Genomic DNA, 19,542 nt, shown 5'->3' on the forward strand with positions numbered 1-19,542 from the left:
TAGGCGAGTGCTGGTGGACAGGATATTCACACAGGGTCCAACAATCACCCACAGACTAACTAATAATTACCGAGAGGAAAGTACCGTTGCCATGGAGACACCTGGGAGGCACCACCTTAACCAAATGATCAAAGATACCCCCAAAAACAGGACAGACTGGTAGCATGTGCTCCCGATCTGTTGCACTGAAAGGATACAACATCACCTACTAGTGACAGTCCTGCCAAAAACGTTCACCTTGGATCTCCTCATTAGCAGAACAATCCAGAAAGGAGAAGGCAGAACGATTCCCAGAAGTCCGAGAGATGAGATTCAGCCACATTCCCACCTGCTGGAGACCTCACAGCGAACAGGGCTCTGGCTTGAGTGATTGGAAGGAGGTGGTCTCAGTAACAGAGCCAAATTAACCCCAACCCAATCCTGCTCCATCCTGTCTATTGGAGGTTAAAATTAAAAGGATGCTTTGAAGGGGTCACACTGTTCACAAGTAATTCAATTGTGTCCTAGAACAAATCCCAAAAGTATTTAAGGGAATTTTTTTTAAAAGCAAGCACTAAACAATCTAAAATTCAAAATGCGTGCCACCCAAACAAAAGTTACTAAGAATGCAAACAGCAGGAAAATACAACATACAATCAGGAGAAAAATCAGTCACTAGAAACGGCCCCAGTACTGGCACGGATGGTGGAAGGAGTAGACAAGAGCCTTAAACAGCTTTTATGACTGTGTTTCAGATACTCAAAGAGTCAAGAAAGCATAAGGATGCTAAGGAGAAAGATGGAAGATATTTTTATAAGACCCAAATCAAACTTCTGGAAAAGAAAGCTCCATCTGAGGTGAAAATTACACTGGATGGATTAACAACAGATTCGACACTGCAAAAGACACTGCAAAAGAAGAGATTGGTGAACCTGAAGACACAGCAACAGAAACTTTCCAAAATGACATGGACATTTAATTGTTGATTGAATTTAACTACTTGTTAAATTGAACTTGGAAAGTTATCACTTCCATGTATATACATTATATTCTACAGTTTAAAATATGATAAAAAAAATTTTAAACAGAGGAAAAAGACTGAAAAAAAAATGGACAATGATCAGTGAGTTGTGGGGAAACTTCCAGGGGCCTAACATGGAGAAATAGTGGCTGGAATTTTTCCAAATTTGATCAAAACCATAAAGCCACAGGCCCAGGTATCTCAGTGAGCCCCAAGCACAAGAAACAGGAAGAAAACCACCCAAAGGCACATCATAACTAAATTTCTTAAAATCAGTGATAAGGAAAAACCCTTGAAAGTGGTCAGACAAAAATGACACTTGATGTATCAAGGAACAAAGATAAGATTGATGGGAAATTTCTTATGGGAAACAATGCAAATCAGAAGACAGTGGGACAATGTCTTTAAAGTACTTGAAGAAAAAACGGTTGGCCTGGAATTCTATACCTAGCAAAAATATCATTCAAAACAAAGGCAAATAAAGCCTGTTTCAGACAAGTGATAGCTGAAGGAATTCAGCACTAGCAGACCATCACGGCAAGAAATGTAAGGGGATTTCTTCAGGAGGAGGAAAATGGATGCCAGTCACATCCTGGATTGTCACCAGAAAATGAAAAGCCCCAAAAATGGGAAACATGTGAGTAAATATGCAATACTTTTGCACGTTTTAAAATCTTTTTAAAGATAATTGACCCTTGAAAGTGAGAGTTTTAATAATGTATTGGGGGTTTATTGTACATACGTAGAAGTAATTCAGAGGGCAATAATAGCACCATTTGTCGAGAGGGGAAATGAACGTACAGAGCTGTAAGCTTCTTACGCTATGTGTGAAGTGGTATAATACTACTTAAAGGTAGATTGTGGTAAACTAATGACACATACCGTAAACCCTGAAGCAAACATCAACAAAAAAATTTCTAAAACAAAGTGATTAAACTAAGAAGCCAATAAGGAGATAAAATAAAAACCATAAAAATCTAAATCCAAGTGGGGGAAGTAAAAGAGGAAAAGAGGGAAAATATTAGAACAAATAAAAAGTAAACATTAAGATAGCAGATTAAAATCCAATCACATAATAATTACATTAAATGTAAATGGCCTGATTTCCCGTATTGGAGGCATTGATTTTCAAGTTGGATAAACTGGAAACCAGACCCAGACAGGGCTCTCCACCAGAAACCCACGTTAAAAGAATGATGAAAGACAGACTATGCTAACACTGGCTAAAAGAAAGCTGGGATGGCTGTGTCGTATCAAAATACATTTCAGAGAAAAGAATGTTCCCAGGAACAATTAGAAAGGGTTGCTATGTAACGGTAAAGGGGCCGGTTCATAGAGCAGAACAAGCCGATGCTCACACACTCGACACAAAACCTCAAGACGCAGGAAGCCGAGGAGAGACGAAGCCGACTGCAGTCACGGGCCTCAACGTTTCCTCTTTCAGCGACCGATAAATTGATAAAACACACACAAATTAATAAAATACACCATCAGAAAATAAGTGACTGTGTGATTGACAAACACTAACAAACGATTTGACGTAACTGACATCTGTAGAAACCCACCCAAGGTGAGCAGGATTTTGAAGCACACGGAACTTTCTCTAAGATCGACCACCTCGGGGGCCATGAAACAAACTCAGTGAATTTAAAAAGAGTCAACTCACAAAATGTATGTGCTGGACCAAAATGGAATTAAATGAAATTATAAAATCTCCAAATCTGGAAAGTGAACAGAAGAATTCTAATCACCAAAGAGAAAATCTCACGGATAATTGGAAAGTGACCGGAAATGGAAATTTAAGATGGCCACGGGCTGAACTGTGTCCCCCAAGAAGATACACCCAAGTCCTAGCTCGTCCCATGGAGGGACCGTACTAGGAAACAGGGTCTTTGAAGATGAGGCCACCCTGGGCAGGGTTCCGACAGGCCTGGCGTCCTTGCAGCTCCCACCACCTTGCCCCGGGCCGCCTGGGCGCCCCTGTCCCGAGCCTCTCCCAGCTTGTGGGCCGGCTGGACGCCACGCAGTGGGGGGCCATCGCCACTCCCCGGCAGACAGAGGGGGCTGTCGTGGGGACCCAGGGGAGGTTGGGGCAGCCAGGGGTCCCCCTGGAATGGGTGACACCTCACCTCAGTTCACCCAGCACTGCCAGCTCACCCCCCGTGTGTGAAGTCGGGGCTCCGTGACGTGGCCCGCGTCGATCCACAGGTCACCCACCCAGGGCAGGGGCTCCCACCTGGGGAGGGGAAGGGCGAAGAGTCTGGCAGTGGGACAGGGACAGGCCTGGCACCACACGAGGGGGACCGAGCTTGCTCCCTGGAGGCTCTGCACGTTCCCCGTTCTGTGCTTTCCCCGTGGTCCTCCAGTTCAGCCCCCACAGCCCCCGAGTGTGGCAGGTTATCCCCCCGATGTCGCCATCGAGCACGGGAGGATCCCCCAGCTCCACCTGGCCCTGCGGCCACCTTCTCCCCGCTGCCCCCACGGCCACAGCAGCCACCAGCGGTGACAAAGCCGTGTCCTTCAGGCTGATCTGCTTAAGCGCCTGCACGTCCTTGAGCTGACTTTTCCCTCGAGTTCATTTTTGTTTTCTACTCCATTGACTGCTGCTCTTGATCACTCCCTTTCTCCTGCTTACTTTTGGTCTTATTTTCCAGATTCTTAAGATTGACATGTATGTAACTGTTTTGAGCATTTTTCTTCTCTAATGTAAGTGGTTTTACTGCCCTGCGTAGCCCTCTAGCTTCCAGGGCTGCAGCCCGCTCTGTTCCGTTAGCTTCTGCCTTGTTTGGGGTGGGGTGGGGTGGGGGGAGCGGCTGTGACAAGAGACCGGGACCCGCTGGCTGCAACACAGAGGTTTATTGTCCCGCGGTTCCGGAGGCCAGACGTTGCCTCCTCTTAGGGGGTTTGCCCCGCGCCTCCCCCTGCCCAGCTCAGTCCACCCAGGACGCCCCCCTCCTGAGGCCTGGCTGGTCCAGGTAAGGATGGGGGACTTCTGCCCACAGTGTCACCAGGAGGACGTGGGGCAAGGGCTGGGCTGGGGTCTCCCTGCCCAGGCAGCTTTGCCTTCCTTCCCCCATCCCCCCCGTGATCATCCAGAATCCGTCTTGCAGTTTCCACACCACTGTGGCCTCAGGGTGAACGAGAGGACCTGCCATAGGGAACCAGGCTCCTGGGGTCCGGGAAGACCACAAGTCGAGTTCCAAAGGACAGAGCAGAAGGGCAGTGCCGGCTCTCAGGGCCGAATGGTGTCCGCACAGGAGGCTGTGGGGGGACAGGGGCGCTGAGGAGCTGGGCTGCTCCACGGAGCCCTCGCCTGCCGTGGACACACTCGCTGGGCCTGTCCCAGCGTCAGCCGCACTCCCTCCTGGGCCCGCAGACGGCAAAGCCAGGCAGCCCCCAGCCCACCAGGCAGAGCCGACCCTGTCCAGAGACCCTGGTCAGCAGGGCAGGACCCCAGGGGTGCCCCGTGCCGCTCGCCAAGCCGGGCTCCAGAGCATTCCAGAGCATACCATCTTTGGGAAGAATGGCCACTTCGTCCGTGAGCCCCAAAACCTCAACTGCGTCTATAAACTCTTTTAAGTTGGAGAAGATGGAATTCTGGTCTCTGCCTGGGGGTGGAAATCAGAGTCTCTCTCAGACACTCCCGGCTGCCTGCTGGGGGCTGCACCCCATCACCCCAACACCCCACCACCACCCAGCTGCCCCATGGGCATGTGGGACTGGGAGCTGAAGGACTCTGCCGGAACAAAAGCCCTGCCCTGGGTGGGTGACGGGAAAACAAATCCCCCCACCCACCCCAGGAGGCCAGGGGCGACCCGGGCAAGGCTCCGGAGCCTGGTGTCCACACGGGAGGCAGCTCTCCCTGCCGGACAGTCCCCTCTGGCCAGCGCCCACCCTCTGTGTCCCCCTCACTGCCCAGCACCCCTACACCACCCCCTCCACCTGGCTGTCCTGCCTCCCCCAGGCCCAACTTCCCCATCAAGCCCCTTTCGTGGAGGGCTTTGGCACCTGCGTCCCCCTCCCCTGCTCCCCCAGTCCTGCCACCATCTTGGGGTCACCCATGTCCCTGTGGACGGTCCACCCACGCCCAGCCGCTCGGCAGTGACCTTCTCTTTCTCTTTCCCTCCCCCTCCTGCGGCCCCACCCGGACCCTCACCCGGGTCCTCACTCACCCCCCCACTTCTGAACCCCTCCTCTTGCCCCCCAGCCACACCCGTGGGCGGCCACTGCCCTCGCTGCCCCCAGCGCCTCTCCTCCACCCGGCGGCCCCGTCCCACGCCGACCTCCAGCTCAGGGGACACGGTCAGCCCCCCACGGCCCCTCGCAGCCCGGCCGCCGCGCCCCCACACTCACTGAAGAGCAGCACGTGCCGGTAGCTCTTGCCCGCCCGCCCCACGCGCACGTAGACCACGCCGTGGCCATAGTCGGTGGACAGCACGCGGAAGTCCTTGACGCCCTTCACTGGGGGGAAGAGACGCACGGAGGCGCCAAGTGGGCCGGGCCGGCCTGTGTCTGCTCGCGCTGCCCACGGGGCTGGCACCGCAGCACCCCCGGCTTCCCGGGCCCAGCCGAGGGGCAGCAGTGCTTCACCCTCAGCCTGGCCCACGAGGACCCTCGCCGGGGCGGATGGGGATGAAGCAAGCGGGTGCGAGCCCCGGAGAACCGGACGGGGGCCCGGCAGGAACGGACACCGGAGCTCACAGGAGTGTCACCCCCACCGGCCCGGGTGTCAGCCCCCAATGGGGGAATCTCATGGTCTGCACAGGGGAAGGTTGCTCAGCCGTGCAAAGAGGGGGCTCTGCAGCACGGGGGCCCTGGACACCCCAGGCGGGGTGAGGAAAGGCTCACGTCTCGCATGAAAACACTTAGACGCAGCAAATCCACAAAGACAGAGAGCAGATGGGGGCTACTGGGTGGGGGTCGGGGGGACGGCTAAAGGAGTGTGGGCTGGGGTTCGGGGTGATGGAGACAGAGCAAGGGAGCAACCCAGGGCTGCCGACGTATTTTACATCACTGAATTGTCCACTTAAAACGGTTCAATGGTTTTTGTGTTAGGGATATTTTACCACAATAAAAAAGAGCAGGAAAAAGAAGCCCAGCCTGATCCTCCTGTGTCTTGGGGTGCTTGTCCCCATCTCGGGGGCAGACGGGTTGCCTCATGGGGGTCACATTGGTACGGGGCATCATGGCCAGGGGCAGCCCACCCCTCGCCCACTGCTCGCCCACCATTCGCCGGGGCCGCGCACGTACGGGGGTTCCGGAACACGGCCTTCTTCTTGTCCTTCTTCAGGATGACCGTGTGCGACTGGCACCCCTGGGACCTGCGGGCAGAAGCCGCCGGCTCTGAGCGCACCCCGGGGAGCTCCTTCTTCCCGTCCCAACCCTCAGAGGCCTGGGCAAGGGCTGGGGGCCGCCGTCGCACTTCAGCCTCGCATCACTGCCTCCGTTTCCAAAACTCTCCGGTCTGGACCAGGGCCTGCACCCTGGAGGGGCTGTGCCTGCGGGACCCCCAGGCTGAGCCCAGAGGCCTGGCCTCCTCCTCCTGGAGCCCCCGCAGCCCCCGGCTCCCACTTCCACCCCCTCGGCTGCGGGGGGCTGCGAGGGTCTCCGGCCCGTGGCCAGGGCCCTGCTCACCTGCTGAAGGCGACGACCACCTTCAGCTGCCCCGTCTTGTGGATCCTGACCAGAGACGCCCCCAGCTTCCTCTTGCTTCTGCCCGGCAGGAAGCCCCGGGCGTCGGTGGCGATGGCGAGAATGTACCAGAACCCTGAGAACTGCAGAGAGGGGGCCGGGGCACAGCGGGGTGACAGGGTGCCGTGCAGATGCTGCCCCCGCCCCCTGCCCCTGGGGTGGGGGTCTCTCCCCCAGGACCCTCCTGCAGGCCAGGGGGATGCTCTACCCTGTCCCCCCAGCTCAGCCCTGCACCCCTCCCCAGGCCCCCGCTGCCAGGCACCCCTGCCCGGACCCTCACTGCCCGGCCTGAGCAGCCCACCCCCACCCCCACCCCCCACAGGAACCCTCTGTCCAGCCAGCCTGGCCCCTCGTTATTCCAGAAAACGCTCCGTGTGCCCTCTCTGAGCCTCCCTGGGCCCACATCGGACCTGCTCAGGGGCTCAGCCCTGCCGGTCCTCAGGGCTCCCCTGGCCTCCCCAGGCCACGACCGAGAGTGAGCCCTGCAGCCAGGGGCCCTGGAGAGGTTATCAGGGCCAGACACGGGGGACGCCCAGGGCCCCGAGTACCCACACGCTCCCACTGTCCTGGGGCCTCGCGTGGCCGTGCTGCTGCCTGTGCCTGGAAAACAGACTGACAGGGTGACGGAGGCCGTCCAGTGCCCTGGCCACACCGTCCCAGCCTCCTCGTCCCTCCTGCCTGGCTCAGGGGCAGCGGGCGTGGGGTCACCTTGTTCCAGTTGAGGTTGTGGGACTCCTCGGGGAACGGGTCCTGAGGCTGGGACACAGCCACGTGCACCAGGGCCACGGCCAGGGCTGGGAGCAGCAGCCCCAGCCTCATGTCGGCCCCGTGGCCCCAGCTCCTGGTCCCGCAGCCAGAAGCCGCCTTAAGTCTCCCTGGGCCCTTCCGGCCCTGCCGTGGGCGGCGGCCAATCCCTGGGAGCCCCGTCCAGCCGGGGGGGGGGGGATGGGGGGATGGGGGGACAGGGATACAAGTTAGGGGGAGGGTTGGGGATGGAGTGGGGGTGGGGATGGGTTCAGGGTTGGGGGAATGGGGGGCTGGAGTGGGGGTGGGGTGGGGGTGGGGACAGGGGTGCCAGGGCCCACTCCCTGCCTGAGGCCCCTGCTCTGGCCTGTTTCTCAGGAGGCCCCCTGTTTGTGGAAGTTGCACTGAGCCCTCCCACCAGCCTCGGAGACACTGGAACTGAAGCCCCTCAGTGCCCCCTCTCAAATCCGTCCTCTCCAGGCAGCTCCCTGAGCTGGACCCTTCTGGAAAGAAGCTGAAGGGGCTCCTGGGCACAACCTATGTGATCCTTGCTCTCCTCACACACAGAATAGGGTCAGCCCCCTGGCCCTGGGGTGGCGAGAGGGTGGAAACCACCTGCCGCTACCTGGCATGCAGTGGGTGCTCAATAAATGCCCTTTATACTGTGGTTGTGCCAGTTTGTATGTATTACGTGCCCCAAAACACCATGTTCGTTAATGAAATCTTGTGGGGCCGACGTATTAGTGTTGATTAGGTTGGAATCCTTTGATTGAGTGTTTCCATCAACTGTGAGTGAAACGTTTGATTGGATAATTTCCATGGAGATATGGGTCCCACCCAAGCAGAGTGAGTCTTGATTTGATCACTGGAGTAGTATAAAAGAGCTCACAAACAGAGGCGCTCACAGCAGCTGAGAGGGACATTTTGGAGAGAAAAGGTCTGGTGTGAAGCTAAGAGAGGACTCAGATGCTTAGATGCACAGGAGCTGAAGGAGCTAAGAGAGGGCAAAATGCACCTAGAGCAATATTTTGGAGACAGCCATTGAAAGCAGACTTTTGCTGACCCTTTGGAGATGTTAGCCCAGAGTTTGCTCCAGAGAGGCTGAGAGAGGACCCCTTGAACACTTTCATGGCCTTAGGACTGTGAATTTGTAACCCAATAAACCCCCTTTATAAAAGCCAATCCATTTCTGGTGTTTTGTATTAACAGCAGCTTTAGCAAACTGAACAGTGGCAAAATGTGCATAACATAAAATGTGTCATGTGAACTATTTTCAAGTCATGATTCGATGGCCCTTAGTACATTCACAAAGCGAGCAACCCCACCCCTAGTTCCACAGCATCAATAAGTGCTTTTTAGAAGCTGCATAAAATAAAAAGGTTAAAGTGATCATGTGACAGACGCCTACAAACCCATCCCCTGGACGGTGCAAAGGCTGTGACGACACCCTCCCGCTCACCCGCCATCCCCACGGTCCCCTGGCTTTGGTTTCGCTCTGTTGGACTTTGTGAAAGGGCACCGGGCTGGACGGGACCTCTGGGACTGGCTCTCCCCATGGCATGGCTAAAGGGCATCCATATTGCCACAGGTCCCCGAGGTTTGGTCATTGTACCTGCTGTGTGCCTCGGTTTACCCATCTGGCACTCTGCCCTGAGCAGGGCCACTAGGAACACCCTCACCCATGGCATTGGGGCCTCCGAGCCTGGGGACCCCCAGTGTCCCCTGAGAGCTCTCTCTGCCCCGGGGCCATCTCCCCTGGGGGGAGGACCCTGGGCCTCCAGCCTGGACCCCTCCCCAGAACAAGGCAAGGGGCGGCAGGGTTTCCTGCGGGGTCCGTATCCTGGGGTCAGGAGGACATGTCTGTGGGGGGCAGTGAGGATTTCCAGCAGCAAGAGCAGCGAGGCCCCGAGCCTCCCTCTCGCTGACCCAGAACCCACAGCACCTGAGTGGGCAGCGGCAGGCGGGGCCAGGCCGGACGTGTGTGCACGGGCGTGCACGGGTGGCACCTGTGCCCTCACCTCCCCTTGGGCGAGAAGCAACCGAACCCGCTCTCAGCCCAGCTTCCATCCACGGCAGACACTTCCTCCTGGATGTCCTTGGGGCTCCCCCAGAACACGGGGCTGACAGGATCCCACCCTCCAGGAGCTGAGACAGGCCGAGCTGGGGCAGAGAGAAGCCGGGGATCCCTGCCTGTCAGGATGGGCCCCTGCCCAGCAGCTGCAAGATTCCAGCCCCGGGAAAGCTAGGCCGTGGGAAGTGGGGGCACCCTCCCAGCCCCTGCTGGGCCTGCTGCCCTCGTCCCCCAGGCGGCCACTCCTGGGTCACCGTGAGGCCTCAGCCAGGATTCTGGTTGGCTCCGGCTCCCACTTTCTCAGCCCAGTGCTCTGCCCGAACAGCACCCAGCCATGTCCCAGCCACCTTGCTCCCACCCAGGCAGATCAGCCCCCTCTCCCTGCACTGCCCAGAGCCCCAAGAAGGCAATGCCTGCCCGTCTGCCCTCCCCACTGCCCTCCTGGGGCCGGCACACAGTCAAATGGCTCAGAGACATTGGTGGAGTCACTTTATTCCAATCCCAAGCACCGGCCCTCGGGAGCAGCGGGCCCAGCTCCCAGCCGGCCGAGGGAAGAGGGCGGCTCCCAGCCAGAGCGGCCACCACACTGCGGGTACTGACCCCCTCGGGGCCAGGGCATTCACTGAAAACCAAAATGAGTGTGAAGAGCTCGGTGCTGTCCCTGAGCCCGGAGGGGGCTCTGCCCCGGACTCCCCAGACCCTCAGCCCCACGCTGGCTTTGTCAGCAGCTGAGCCACCAGCCCCATGCAGGTGGGACGGGGAGCTGCTGCCCATCGGGGAGGAAGGGGCTTCCTGGGGCTCTGCCTGGCTCCTGCAGAGGAGGTGAGGCCCTTGAAGGCGGCTTACCTGGAGGATCCTGTGTGCACAGGTGACTGGAAGGGGAAGGGGCAGGCGTGAGCACCTGGTGCAGTCGGGCAGGATGGGCTCAACCCCTGCAGGCCTGACTCCCCGAAGGAGGCCAGGAAGGGGCCAAGACCAGCAGAATCCCGGAAATGCCCCCCACCCCTCCGCTCTGTGCCCCATCACGCATGGGGGCACCGGCCATGGCCCCGCCCTTCCCCAGGGACACTGAGTGGCAGCCGCAGGACTCACGGTCCTTCTGCAGCTTGGCCTGCTCCTGGGAGAGGTAGCCCAGGTTCTTGCTCCACCTGGAGAAGAGACGCATGGCCTCCTGGCTGGCCACGTGCGTCCGGCCTGCGTGGGGACAGAGGTGGCCCATGGAAGCAGGATCCGCAAGGCCTCGGGCCCCCCAAGGACAGGCCTGGGGTCTGCAGCAGGCCGCGGACAGCCGAGAGAGGCTCCGTCCTCCTTCCGTCCCGGGGGGTTTTGGTCCCAGAGCGTGAGCTTTACAAACCCGCCCCAGCCCGCTCAGCCGCCCCGTCGCCCACTCACTGTACAGCTCCACGGTGTTGAAGGACTCGTCCCCAAACTCCAGCTGGGTGAAGACGATGGTGTAGTCTTTGAAGTTGGTGCCCAGCACGCGGTACTCCAGCACGCCCAGGGCTAGAGAACAGAGCAGGCCCTGGGCTGAGTGGGGCCGGCCCGGCTGGAGGCCGCAGGGAGGGTGCTGCTGCTTCTGGGTGCGAGCCTGCCGGGTCCCAGGGGAGACCCCCGGCCCCTGCTCAGCAGGTGACAGACAGGGGGCAGAGGAATGCACTGACTGACGGACGCGCCTGCCTGACTCATTCTGGGAGTGGCAGAGGAGCAGCCCGGGGGAGCAGACGACTTCTGTCTGGGTACCCCGGCCCTCCGTGCACCTGCCCATGCCGGGGTGAGATCAGAGCGCAGGGCCCCGTGGCTTGGAGCTGGCTGTCGGGGCCCCCTTTGCCCTCAGGATTGGCACCAGTCCTCTGACAGAATGAGGTCCCCTGACCTCCTCGCGGAGAGCTGCACGGAGCCTCGGGGACGGGGCAGCCCACCCCCTCCCCGGGACACTGCGGGGACGCGGCCGTGCAGGGGGATGAGGCCCGGCTGGCCCCGGGCTGCTCCCCTCCCGAGGGCGTCCCACTCACAGGGATTCTCGAAGACCCATCTGGAGTTTTGTTTCAGCAGCTCCACAGCAGTCAGACTGCAGCCCTCCAGCCTGGGAGAGAGGAGGCCGGTGTCCGCCCAGGGGCCCGGGCACTGGAAGCGGGAGCCCTGCCCCAGCCGCACCCCCGCCGGGGGCTGCAGGGTGACGCCCACCTCCTCTCGAGGCCCCTGGTTACCTGGAAATCCTGCCCTCGACAGGCTGAACCCACCCTGGGGCCGGCCAACTCAGAGAGGCCCGTGGGGTTCAGGGGACCCTTTGCAAGATCTACCCGACGAAACTTCAAAACACTGCTGGGGACGTGAAAGGGGCCCAGAGGAACGGAAGGTCACTTGATGTTTTGTGATAAAGAAACGCAACATCCAAAGAGGCCGATATTTCATAAGCCACCAGTCCGTAAAACGAGCAAAGAAAATAAGCTGAAGCTAAAGTTCATGCGGAAAAGAAAAAAACAAGAATAGCTAGGAAAATCCCAAAAAGAAGACTAAGCAGCAGAAACTAGTCCATAAGATGATAAAACACATTGTAAAGCTGCAATAATTAAGCATCAGGGCTCTGGCAGAGACACAGGTGAAAGGACAGTCTAGAAAGAACAACAGGAAAGTAAAACTCACAAAGGCACTTAGCGTGTGATAAAGACAACAGCTCAGCTGGTGGAGGAAGGGTGGGTGAGTCAATGAAGGTGACAACTGGGTAGAAATCCAGAAAAAAGTCCTGAGTCCTTTCCACGCTGGGAGAGAGAAAGGGCCTCCTGACGGACTCACTAACCCAGAAGCTCGGGGAACAAAGTTTGGTGTAGACAACTACACAACTACAGGAAGTCCTTCAAAGCCAAAGACTCCTTACGGTTGTAAGAAAAATGACAATGCAGGAAATATTTTTGCAATTCGTTTTTATCCCAGACAGTTGGCTAGTCCCTCTCATATTTAAGAATTTCTACCGACTGGTAAGCAAAACGGCAACAACCCCAGAGAAAAATGGGAAGGGACACGAACAGATAGCTCATTGGAAAGGAAATGCACAGGGCTTGTTAACGTACCAAGATTTCTGACCGCCCCCGTAACTGGAGAAAGGCACATTAAACGAAGTCGAGGGGACCATTGTCTGCCTACCAGAGTGGCAAAGAATAATGTACGCAACCCCGCAGGGCAGGGGCACGTGGGGGGTTCTCCGAGCTTTCCCATGGCAGTGGCACCGGAGCGGGCTCTGGGAACTGCAGTTGGGTCATCGGCACCAGAATTATGGACCCACAGGCTTCAAACCCAGCAACGCACCCCCAGGGCACCCCACCGGGGCGCATTCACCCCGCTTTATTCTCTGTGTGTCGCTTCTAATTGCAAAAGGTGGGATCATCCGGAGAATGAGTTAAGGAAATGGGGAATGATGGCACTGGAGAGAAAGAACATGGAAAGCTCTGGAGACAGCGATCGGGGACTGCCAGGGGCTCAGGGATGGGGCAGATAGAAGAGAGGGCGCTGGGGAATTTCAGGGCAGGGAAGCTATCCCGTGTGAGCCTGAGATGGGGTCCAGGACATCACACACTTGCCAAAACCCTGAGAACTGGGCACCGCCCAGAGCCAGCCTGTCAGCCGCTGCACGGATATCGGTGCCCACACCTTATCAGACGTGGCACCGCGTGTAAATGTTGCAGAGGAGACGTGGGCGCTCTCTGTACTCTGGAGAGCTTTTCTAGAAACCTAAAACTGCTCTTAAAAAAAAAGTCTATTAACAAAAAAAGAAAAAAAAGAAAACAAATGTGGAAACTTTGCAAACTAATATGGGACAGTCTCCAGCACGCAGTGTTGCAGACACCATGTGTGGGTGAAAACAGACATGCGGGCACGTGTGCTCGTGTGTGCCCAAAATGATTCTGGAAAGAGTCAAAACAAATAAGAAACCCGCTCCCCTGCCGGGGGCACCAGGGGGCTGGGACGGGGAGGGGAGTACCTGGTGAAGGTCACCTTGGGGACCTTGTGATTTTTGAAGCTGTGTCCGTGTATTTCCTATTCAGAGGTCAGTAAATGAAATTTAAATTAAATAAACACAATGAAAGAGGCCCGCGTGTCCCTGGACACCCCTGACCCCTGGGCGTTGGGCGGTGGCCCGGCCTCTCCAATGCAGAGTCACAGCCGCCCGCTGCGCGCCCCACGGCCCCCACGGCTTTCCTGCAGGAACGGGGTTCTCCCAGACGCCAGCTCTCATGTCTGAATACTTTGTATTTCCAGCCGCCGCCTCTGACCCCTCATCCCAGGCCAGGCTTGGTGCAGGAGGGCGGGGACCCCCGTGTGCTCCCCAAAGGCAGTCTGGGGCTCTCTCTGCAGGGCGGGGGGAGGCATTCCCTCTCTGGGACCCTGCCCCTCACCCACTCCTCCCCGGGGGCTGGGTGACGAGCTCGGACCCTCACGGTGGGGGGAGACAAGGCACCTCAGCTGCATAGCGCAGTCCCTGCCGGGGTAGGGGGTGACCCCTGACGGTGGCCACAGCGGGGGAGAAAAGCAGCCCCCGGTGTCCTGGCAGCCCTGGAAGGAAGCCCCCGGTGCAGGAAGCCCCTCACCACCATCATGCAGGAAGCCCCACAGGCTAGAGCCCCTCCCCCACAGGAGGCCCCCTCCCCCCATGCAGGAAGCCCCCCTCCCCCACCCTTCCCCAGAGGAAGCCCCCGGGCAGGCGTTTCGCTGGGTGCCCGCCCACACCCTGCTCCTTGGTCCAGGCCAGCGGACTCCGCCTGGGGGGGTTGGACGAACGGCCTGTGGCCACAACATCCGGGGTCTATTTTCCAAAAGACCCAGCAGCTCCTGGGCCCAAATGCACGACCCTCATTTAAAGACCAGACAAATATTTAAGACAGAAGGGCCCCTCCTGCTTCCCGGGAGCAGGAAGCCCAGACGGGCAGCCAGGGTCTGCCCCGAGCCTCCAGCCCACGGGGCCAGGACACAGGCCAAGTGTCGGAGGCTCCAGGAAAAATGAGGGGACGCGGGGGTGGCACCCCAGGGCCTCTGAGCCCCCGGGGCAGGATGTGAAGACTCCACGCCGCCTCTGTGTCCGGGGCAGGTGGACGCCGCCTGGGGGACCTGAGCAGGCCCCGCCCCCAGCCCTGGCCCCGACTCACCTGTTCCGAGAGGAAAGCACCTTCAGATTGTTTTCTGGAGTGAGCGTCACCACGACCCCCTGCACGTTCTTGGTGGCCTTCTCCGCCACGAAGCCCTTTTCCCGAGAAGCCACGGCGAGCACGTACCAGGGCCCGAGAAGCTGAGGGCAGGATGGGGAGGGGAGGCGAGGGTGCGGCTGCCGGCTCCTGCGGCCCTGCCTGGCGGCCCAGCTGGGGTCCCCGGGGTCCCGGCCCCTTCGGCCTGCAGGGCTGGGCTGCCCTGGGGCAGAACGGGACGGGGCGGGGGGTTTGTTACCTGTTTAGGGTCCAGCCTTCCCAGCCTCATGGCCCAGGCCGTGGGCACCACCGCCACAGCCAGGATTGCAGCCAGCATCACGGCCCTCATTCTTCCAGAGTCTGCACGGCGGGCGGTGCACGCACCAACGACGCGTGGGGCCCCCACAATGGGCCACCTGCTAATATGGCCCTGCAGCCCTTGCCGTGGGTGGCCACTAATGGCCAGAGGGCCCTTCGGCGTCTCTTCTCGCAAGGTGGGGAAATAGCCAAACGGAGGCCTTGTGTGGTGCAGGCCCTGCCCGGCCTGGACTCCCCGGAGAGCAGAGCTGCAGGCCCCGGCAAGGGGACAAGGCCGGGGAGGGGTGCAGGGCCCGCTCGGGGTGACCCGGGCCAGGCCAGCGGGAGCCTCCCTCCAGGCTCCTCGCCCTCCAGGACCCCTGTGCTTCCACCTGATCCGGGAGGGGGAGGGGCACGGCTCCCCCCAGCGCCCACCCACCTGGCTGCCCGCCCTCCTGCCGGCCGCGGCCTCCTGCCCACTGCTCGGCCAGCCCGGCCCGGGATGTCCTGTTCCTTCGCCTCCTCTCTCTGCTCAGCCAGGCCCTGCCCACTGTCTGGGCCCGCTCCAGCCCACCGGCCCCCGCCTCTCCTGGCCCGGACCCCTGGGTGGGGACTGCGTATTTCCCACGGGGGTGCCTGTCTCCAAGGCCCCTGGAGAGCAATCTGTGGGCCTGGGTCTTCCTGCCCCCGGTCGCCTGAGCCCTCGGGGCCCGGCCAGGCCTCTTCAATCTGGAAGGCAGAGCCGAGGCCTTCGGGACCCCAGCGCCCTGCACCCTCTGAGAGAGTCATTCATTCGTTCCTCCTTTCATTCATTCACTCATCACCAAGCATCTCCAAGCAAACGCTGCTCTGAGTGTGTGGGGTCCATCGGGGTGCAAGGCTTCTCCCTCGTGGGGCTCACCTGCTAGCCCCCCTCATCCCCCACCCCCCGACAGGTCTGTTCTAGCCTGTGCTCACCCAGTCCTGCCCGTTCGGGCCCTGTGCCCCACCCAGGCTGTCAGTTCCACGCGGGTGTCACTGTGATGGTGCTGGGCAGGTCCGGAAGGAAAACCGGGGCCACAGAGGGCCTGCCAGGGAAGCGTGTAACACAGCCACTGTGCGCCTGGCCCAGGGGCTCCACCAGGCTGCGGGCACCTCAGGCGTCTCAGCAGAGTGGCCCCGGTGACGCCTCTCTGTCCGGCTGGGGGCAGCTTGCCACTCTCTAATGCTGACGGAAATCACCCCATCGTGACCTCGTCCGAGCCCCAGGCCCAGGCCCCAGCACCCCTCCACCGAGAGCCCAGGCCAGCCCCTCAGCCGCCGATCTGGGCTTCTGAGTGTTCATCTTTGCAACCTCTTCCTCGGCCCTGGGGGGGCGGCTGATTCCTCTGTGACACCCTAAGAGCTTCCTTTGGGGCTTTTTGGTTTCCTAGTTAAGCACCTTCTACTCAGTTAACCGTCCTGTAGCTCTATGACGTCCTCAACTCTTGGACCAGATTTCCCTTTGGTTCTTTTAATGTATTTATGATCAGCTGCTCTGGACCCCTGGGGCTCTGTCTTCTAAATCCAACTCTGGGTCTTCTCAGGCCGCGTTCTGCTGAGCTACTTCTCACCGTGCTTAGGTTTTCTGTCTTTGGCGACTTCCGTGCTGCCCTGTTGATGACACATTGCAGAGACCCTCGAACTGCGACTGCCCTCTGCGGGGTCTGGACTTGCAAACAGGAAGTCCGATTGCTGGCTGACCTGACTCGTCGCAGCTTTGCACGCTCTGCTGGGCCAGGTGTGTGCAGCCCGAGCTGCTCCCCGAGCGCCTCTGCCTTGTCGGGGCCCAGCCTCCAGACGCCCCTCTGCAGGGCTCTCGGGGCTCCCATTCAGGCTTTACGAGGGTGAGCCTAGGGGGCCCCGCTGTGGGTCAAGCCATATCCCCCAAGAAGACTCGCCTGAGTCCCACCCCCGGGAACGTGGCTTATGTGGAAACAGGGTCTTTGGATTAATTAAGTTGAAGCCAAACTGGATGTGGGTGGTCTCCGTCCTCGTGAGAAGAGGAAGTTTGGGCAAAGAGACCCCCAGTGGGGAGAGGATCCCCAAGATCTGCAAACATCGGGAGCTGGAGCTCCGTCCTGCAGCTCCGCTTGACCTCCAGGGCCTCTCTTCCTCCAGGGCCATGAGGGGCAGCTCTGGGTGAGTCTTGGCCCAGGACATGCAAGGATCCCACATGCAGACTTCCAGGGCCCCACTGCACGCCCAGGGCTCTGGAGCCCTTGGGTGCCAAGCGTTTCGGCTGCCCCGACCAGTGCTGCCCTCAGTGGGTGGAGCTCACCTGGCAGTTTCCCTGCCCAGGGCCTGAAAACGGGTGATGTACATTTTGTCCAAAATTTATGATTGTTTGTGGCGGGAGGCCTAGTCCCATCCCAGTAGAGCCGTAAACAGGACTTTTTGCCAACTGATACAGTTAGACAGAATGTGGAGTTAGAGAATCACCACTTACTACCTTCTTAGCAATCATTAATTCAGATTTTTAAAAAATCAATGGATGCCTAAAAAATATTTACATTTTCAAGGTTATGAAAGATAAAGAAAGGCTGAGAAACTTCCGTTTTGAAGGAAAACAGACAAAGCAGCAAAAGGCAAGGCATAATCCTGGGATGGAGAAAAAAGCTCTAAAGGAGTTTACTGGGATAATAATTTTAAACGTGGACAGTGGGTCAGATAATAAGGTTAAAATCAATGATTTTTTTTTTATTTTGATAATCATGCTGTGGTTATGCAAGAGAACGTACTTGGTATTAGGAAACACAAACTGACATATTTCAGAGTGACGTGTGCACTGATACACTTCAGCGTAAAGATGCGTAACTGAACTTGCTCTCAAATGTTTCAGAAAAAAATGAAGACAAAATATACAAAGAGAGAGAGAGCCAACATGGCAAAATGTAAATGATGATGACTCTAGGCAAAGGCTGTAAGGGAGTCCTCAGTGCTATATGGAAACCTTTCTATATGTTTGAAATTATATCAAAATAAAAGTTACAGAAAAGAATTTCCTTTGGGTTTATCATCATCAGTTAAAAGATCACATAGTGGGGTAAATTCCACAAATTCAGCTCACTTTTGCTTTCCTTAATACATTGTTGTTCTGAAAATTATTTACATAGCAGATTTTGAAAAGAACAAAACAGAAATTATAGAAATGAAAAGTGTGATAACCTGTCCCAGCCAGCGGGACGTTCAACGGAAGCTCCAAATCCTGTGAGGGAGGAATGGTAGAACGAGCACATCGCACCTTAAAAAATGCCCTGTGCCGTTTAGCCGAAAGTACTCTCAATCTCACCAAACAACGACCTCGAGACCTTTTACATCACGCTCTTTTTGTTCTTAACTTCCTAACTCTGGATGATGAAGGACAATCTGCAGCTGACAGACATTGGCATCCCAAAACACAAACGCAACAAGCCACTGTTATGTGGCGTGACCCCTTAACGTCAGAATGGAATGGGCCTGACCCCGTGATTATTTGGGGACGAGGCTCTGCTTGCATATACGATCAAAAGAGGGAAGGTCCTCGCTGGCTTCCAGAACGGCTGATAAAACATATTAATTCTTCATTGCCGAAACAAACCCCTGAGACACTTCCTTCCCCTCCTCTTAATAATAACCTTTCCAGGGTAGAAGCCTCTCCCTGAGAAAAATGTCTTTCTTTTCTCTTCCAGCGCATCAATAACTCCTGCTATAACCCATCCGGAGACGACCAGCCCGCACACAACCGGAAGTAGAAAGAAGTCCTGCTTACAGGTTTATTCCATCACTAATCACATGAATTACCACTTGACTTACTATTGGCTTTTATTAATTGGTTTTCTGGCTTTGCTGTTTGCAGCCAGATTAGCAACCGTTGCCCCAAAAGATTGGAATCCGTTAGAAAGATTCCTGCTTGCTATAGCATATTTGTGCGTTGTAGGGTGTATTACTTTGCTAGCTTGTCTCCCTTAACAGGGAAGAACCTATAGCCTCTATTAGTATGGCTTTGTTATGCCTACTGCCATTTAAAGTTGCCGCCTTATATTTTCTCCTGCAAAGTGTGCATGCCACCTTCGGCAACTCCAACCCCCATCAACCTTGGAAATGGACCTTGGCACGATGGGAAGATTCCACAGTTATACAAACCCAAGTTACAGCAGGGCGACCTTCCTTTCTTGTCAACGCAACTGATCTATTTCCCACTCCTTCCGTACGCCCCACTGGTTGGAATCAAGCCCAATATTACATGTGCCCATCCTCAAACCCCAGAAAACAATATTGCAATACTCCCAACCAGTACTATTGTGCATACTGGGGGTGTGAAACATTAGCTACCAATTGGAAACCTTCCACCCCTGATCACTACCTAACTTTAAAATGGTCCCCCCTTGGCTGCACACTCGGTAAACGCACCACCTTATCTACATTTGGTGACTCAAACTGTGAAAAACTAAATCTCACCGTACAACTCCCCACTGATAACTCTTGGTTAAACGGCCAGCTAGCTCAGTCGGTAGAGCATGAGACTCTTAATCTCAGGGTCGTGGGTTCGAGCCCCACGTTGGGCG

At 57.3% G+C, this 19,542-nt stretch overlaps 1 protein-coding gene and 1 non-coding gene across 2 annotated transcripts; one reads left to right on the forward strand and one right to left on the reverse strand.

The window, feature by feature from the left end:
• Nucleotides 1–9,449: 9,449 nt before the first annotated feature.
• Nucleotides 9,450–15,029, reverse strand: LCN6 (lipocalin 6). Its single transcript, XM_037850870.1, has 7 exons — nt 14,940–15,029; nt 14,645–14,784; nt 11,519–11,589; nt 10,899–11,009; nt 10,599–10,700; nt 10,016–10,378; nt 9,450–9,595 (listed from the first exon to the last, which is right to left on the reverse strand). Exons 1-7 carry the CDS (start codon nt 15,027–15,029, stop codon nt 9,450–9,452), a joined length of 1,023 nt encoding a protein of 340 aa, XP_037706798.1.
• A 4,440-nt stretch (nt 15,030–19,469) lies between these two features.
• Nucleotides 19,470–19,542, forward strand: TRNAK-CUU. The gene has a single exon. It is a non-coding gene; the product is annotated as a tRNA-Lys (tRNA).

This window comes from Choloepus didactylus, chromosome 10 (genome assembly GCF_015220235.1).
Source record: "Choloepus didactylus isolate mChoDid1 chromosome 10, mChoDid1.pri, whole genome shotgun sequence".
NCBI classification, from domain to species: Eukaryota; Metazoa; Chordata; class Mammalia; order Pilosa; family Megalonychidae; genus Choloepus; species Choloepus didactylus.

Excerpts from the sequence above, each read along its gene's own strand:
- LCN6 (XM_037850870.1), bottom strand. The coding sequence starts at position 15,029 with ATGAGGGCCGTGATGCTGGCTGCAATCCTGGCTGTGGCGGTGGTGCCC. Across the intron at positions 10,379-10,598 it reads GGCCAAGCTGCAGAAGGACC|TCACCTGTGCACACAGGATC; the intron begins GTGAGTCCTGCG and ends TTCCCCTTCCAG. Across the intron at positions 9,596-10,015 it reads CCCGCTGCTCCCGAGGGCCG|CTCGGCCTGTCTCAGCTCCT; the intron begins GTGCTTGGGATT and ends TCTCTGCCCCAG.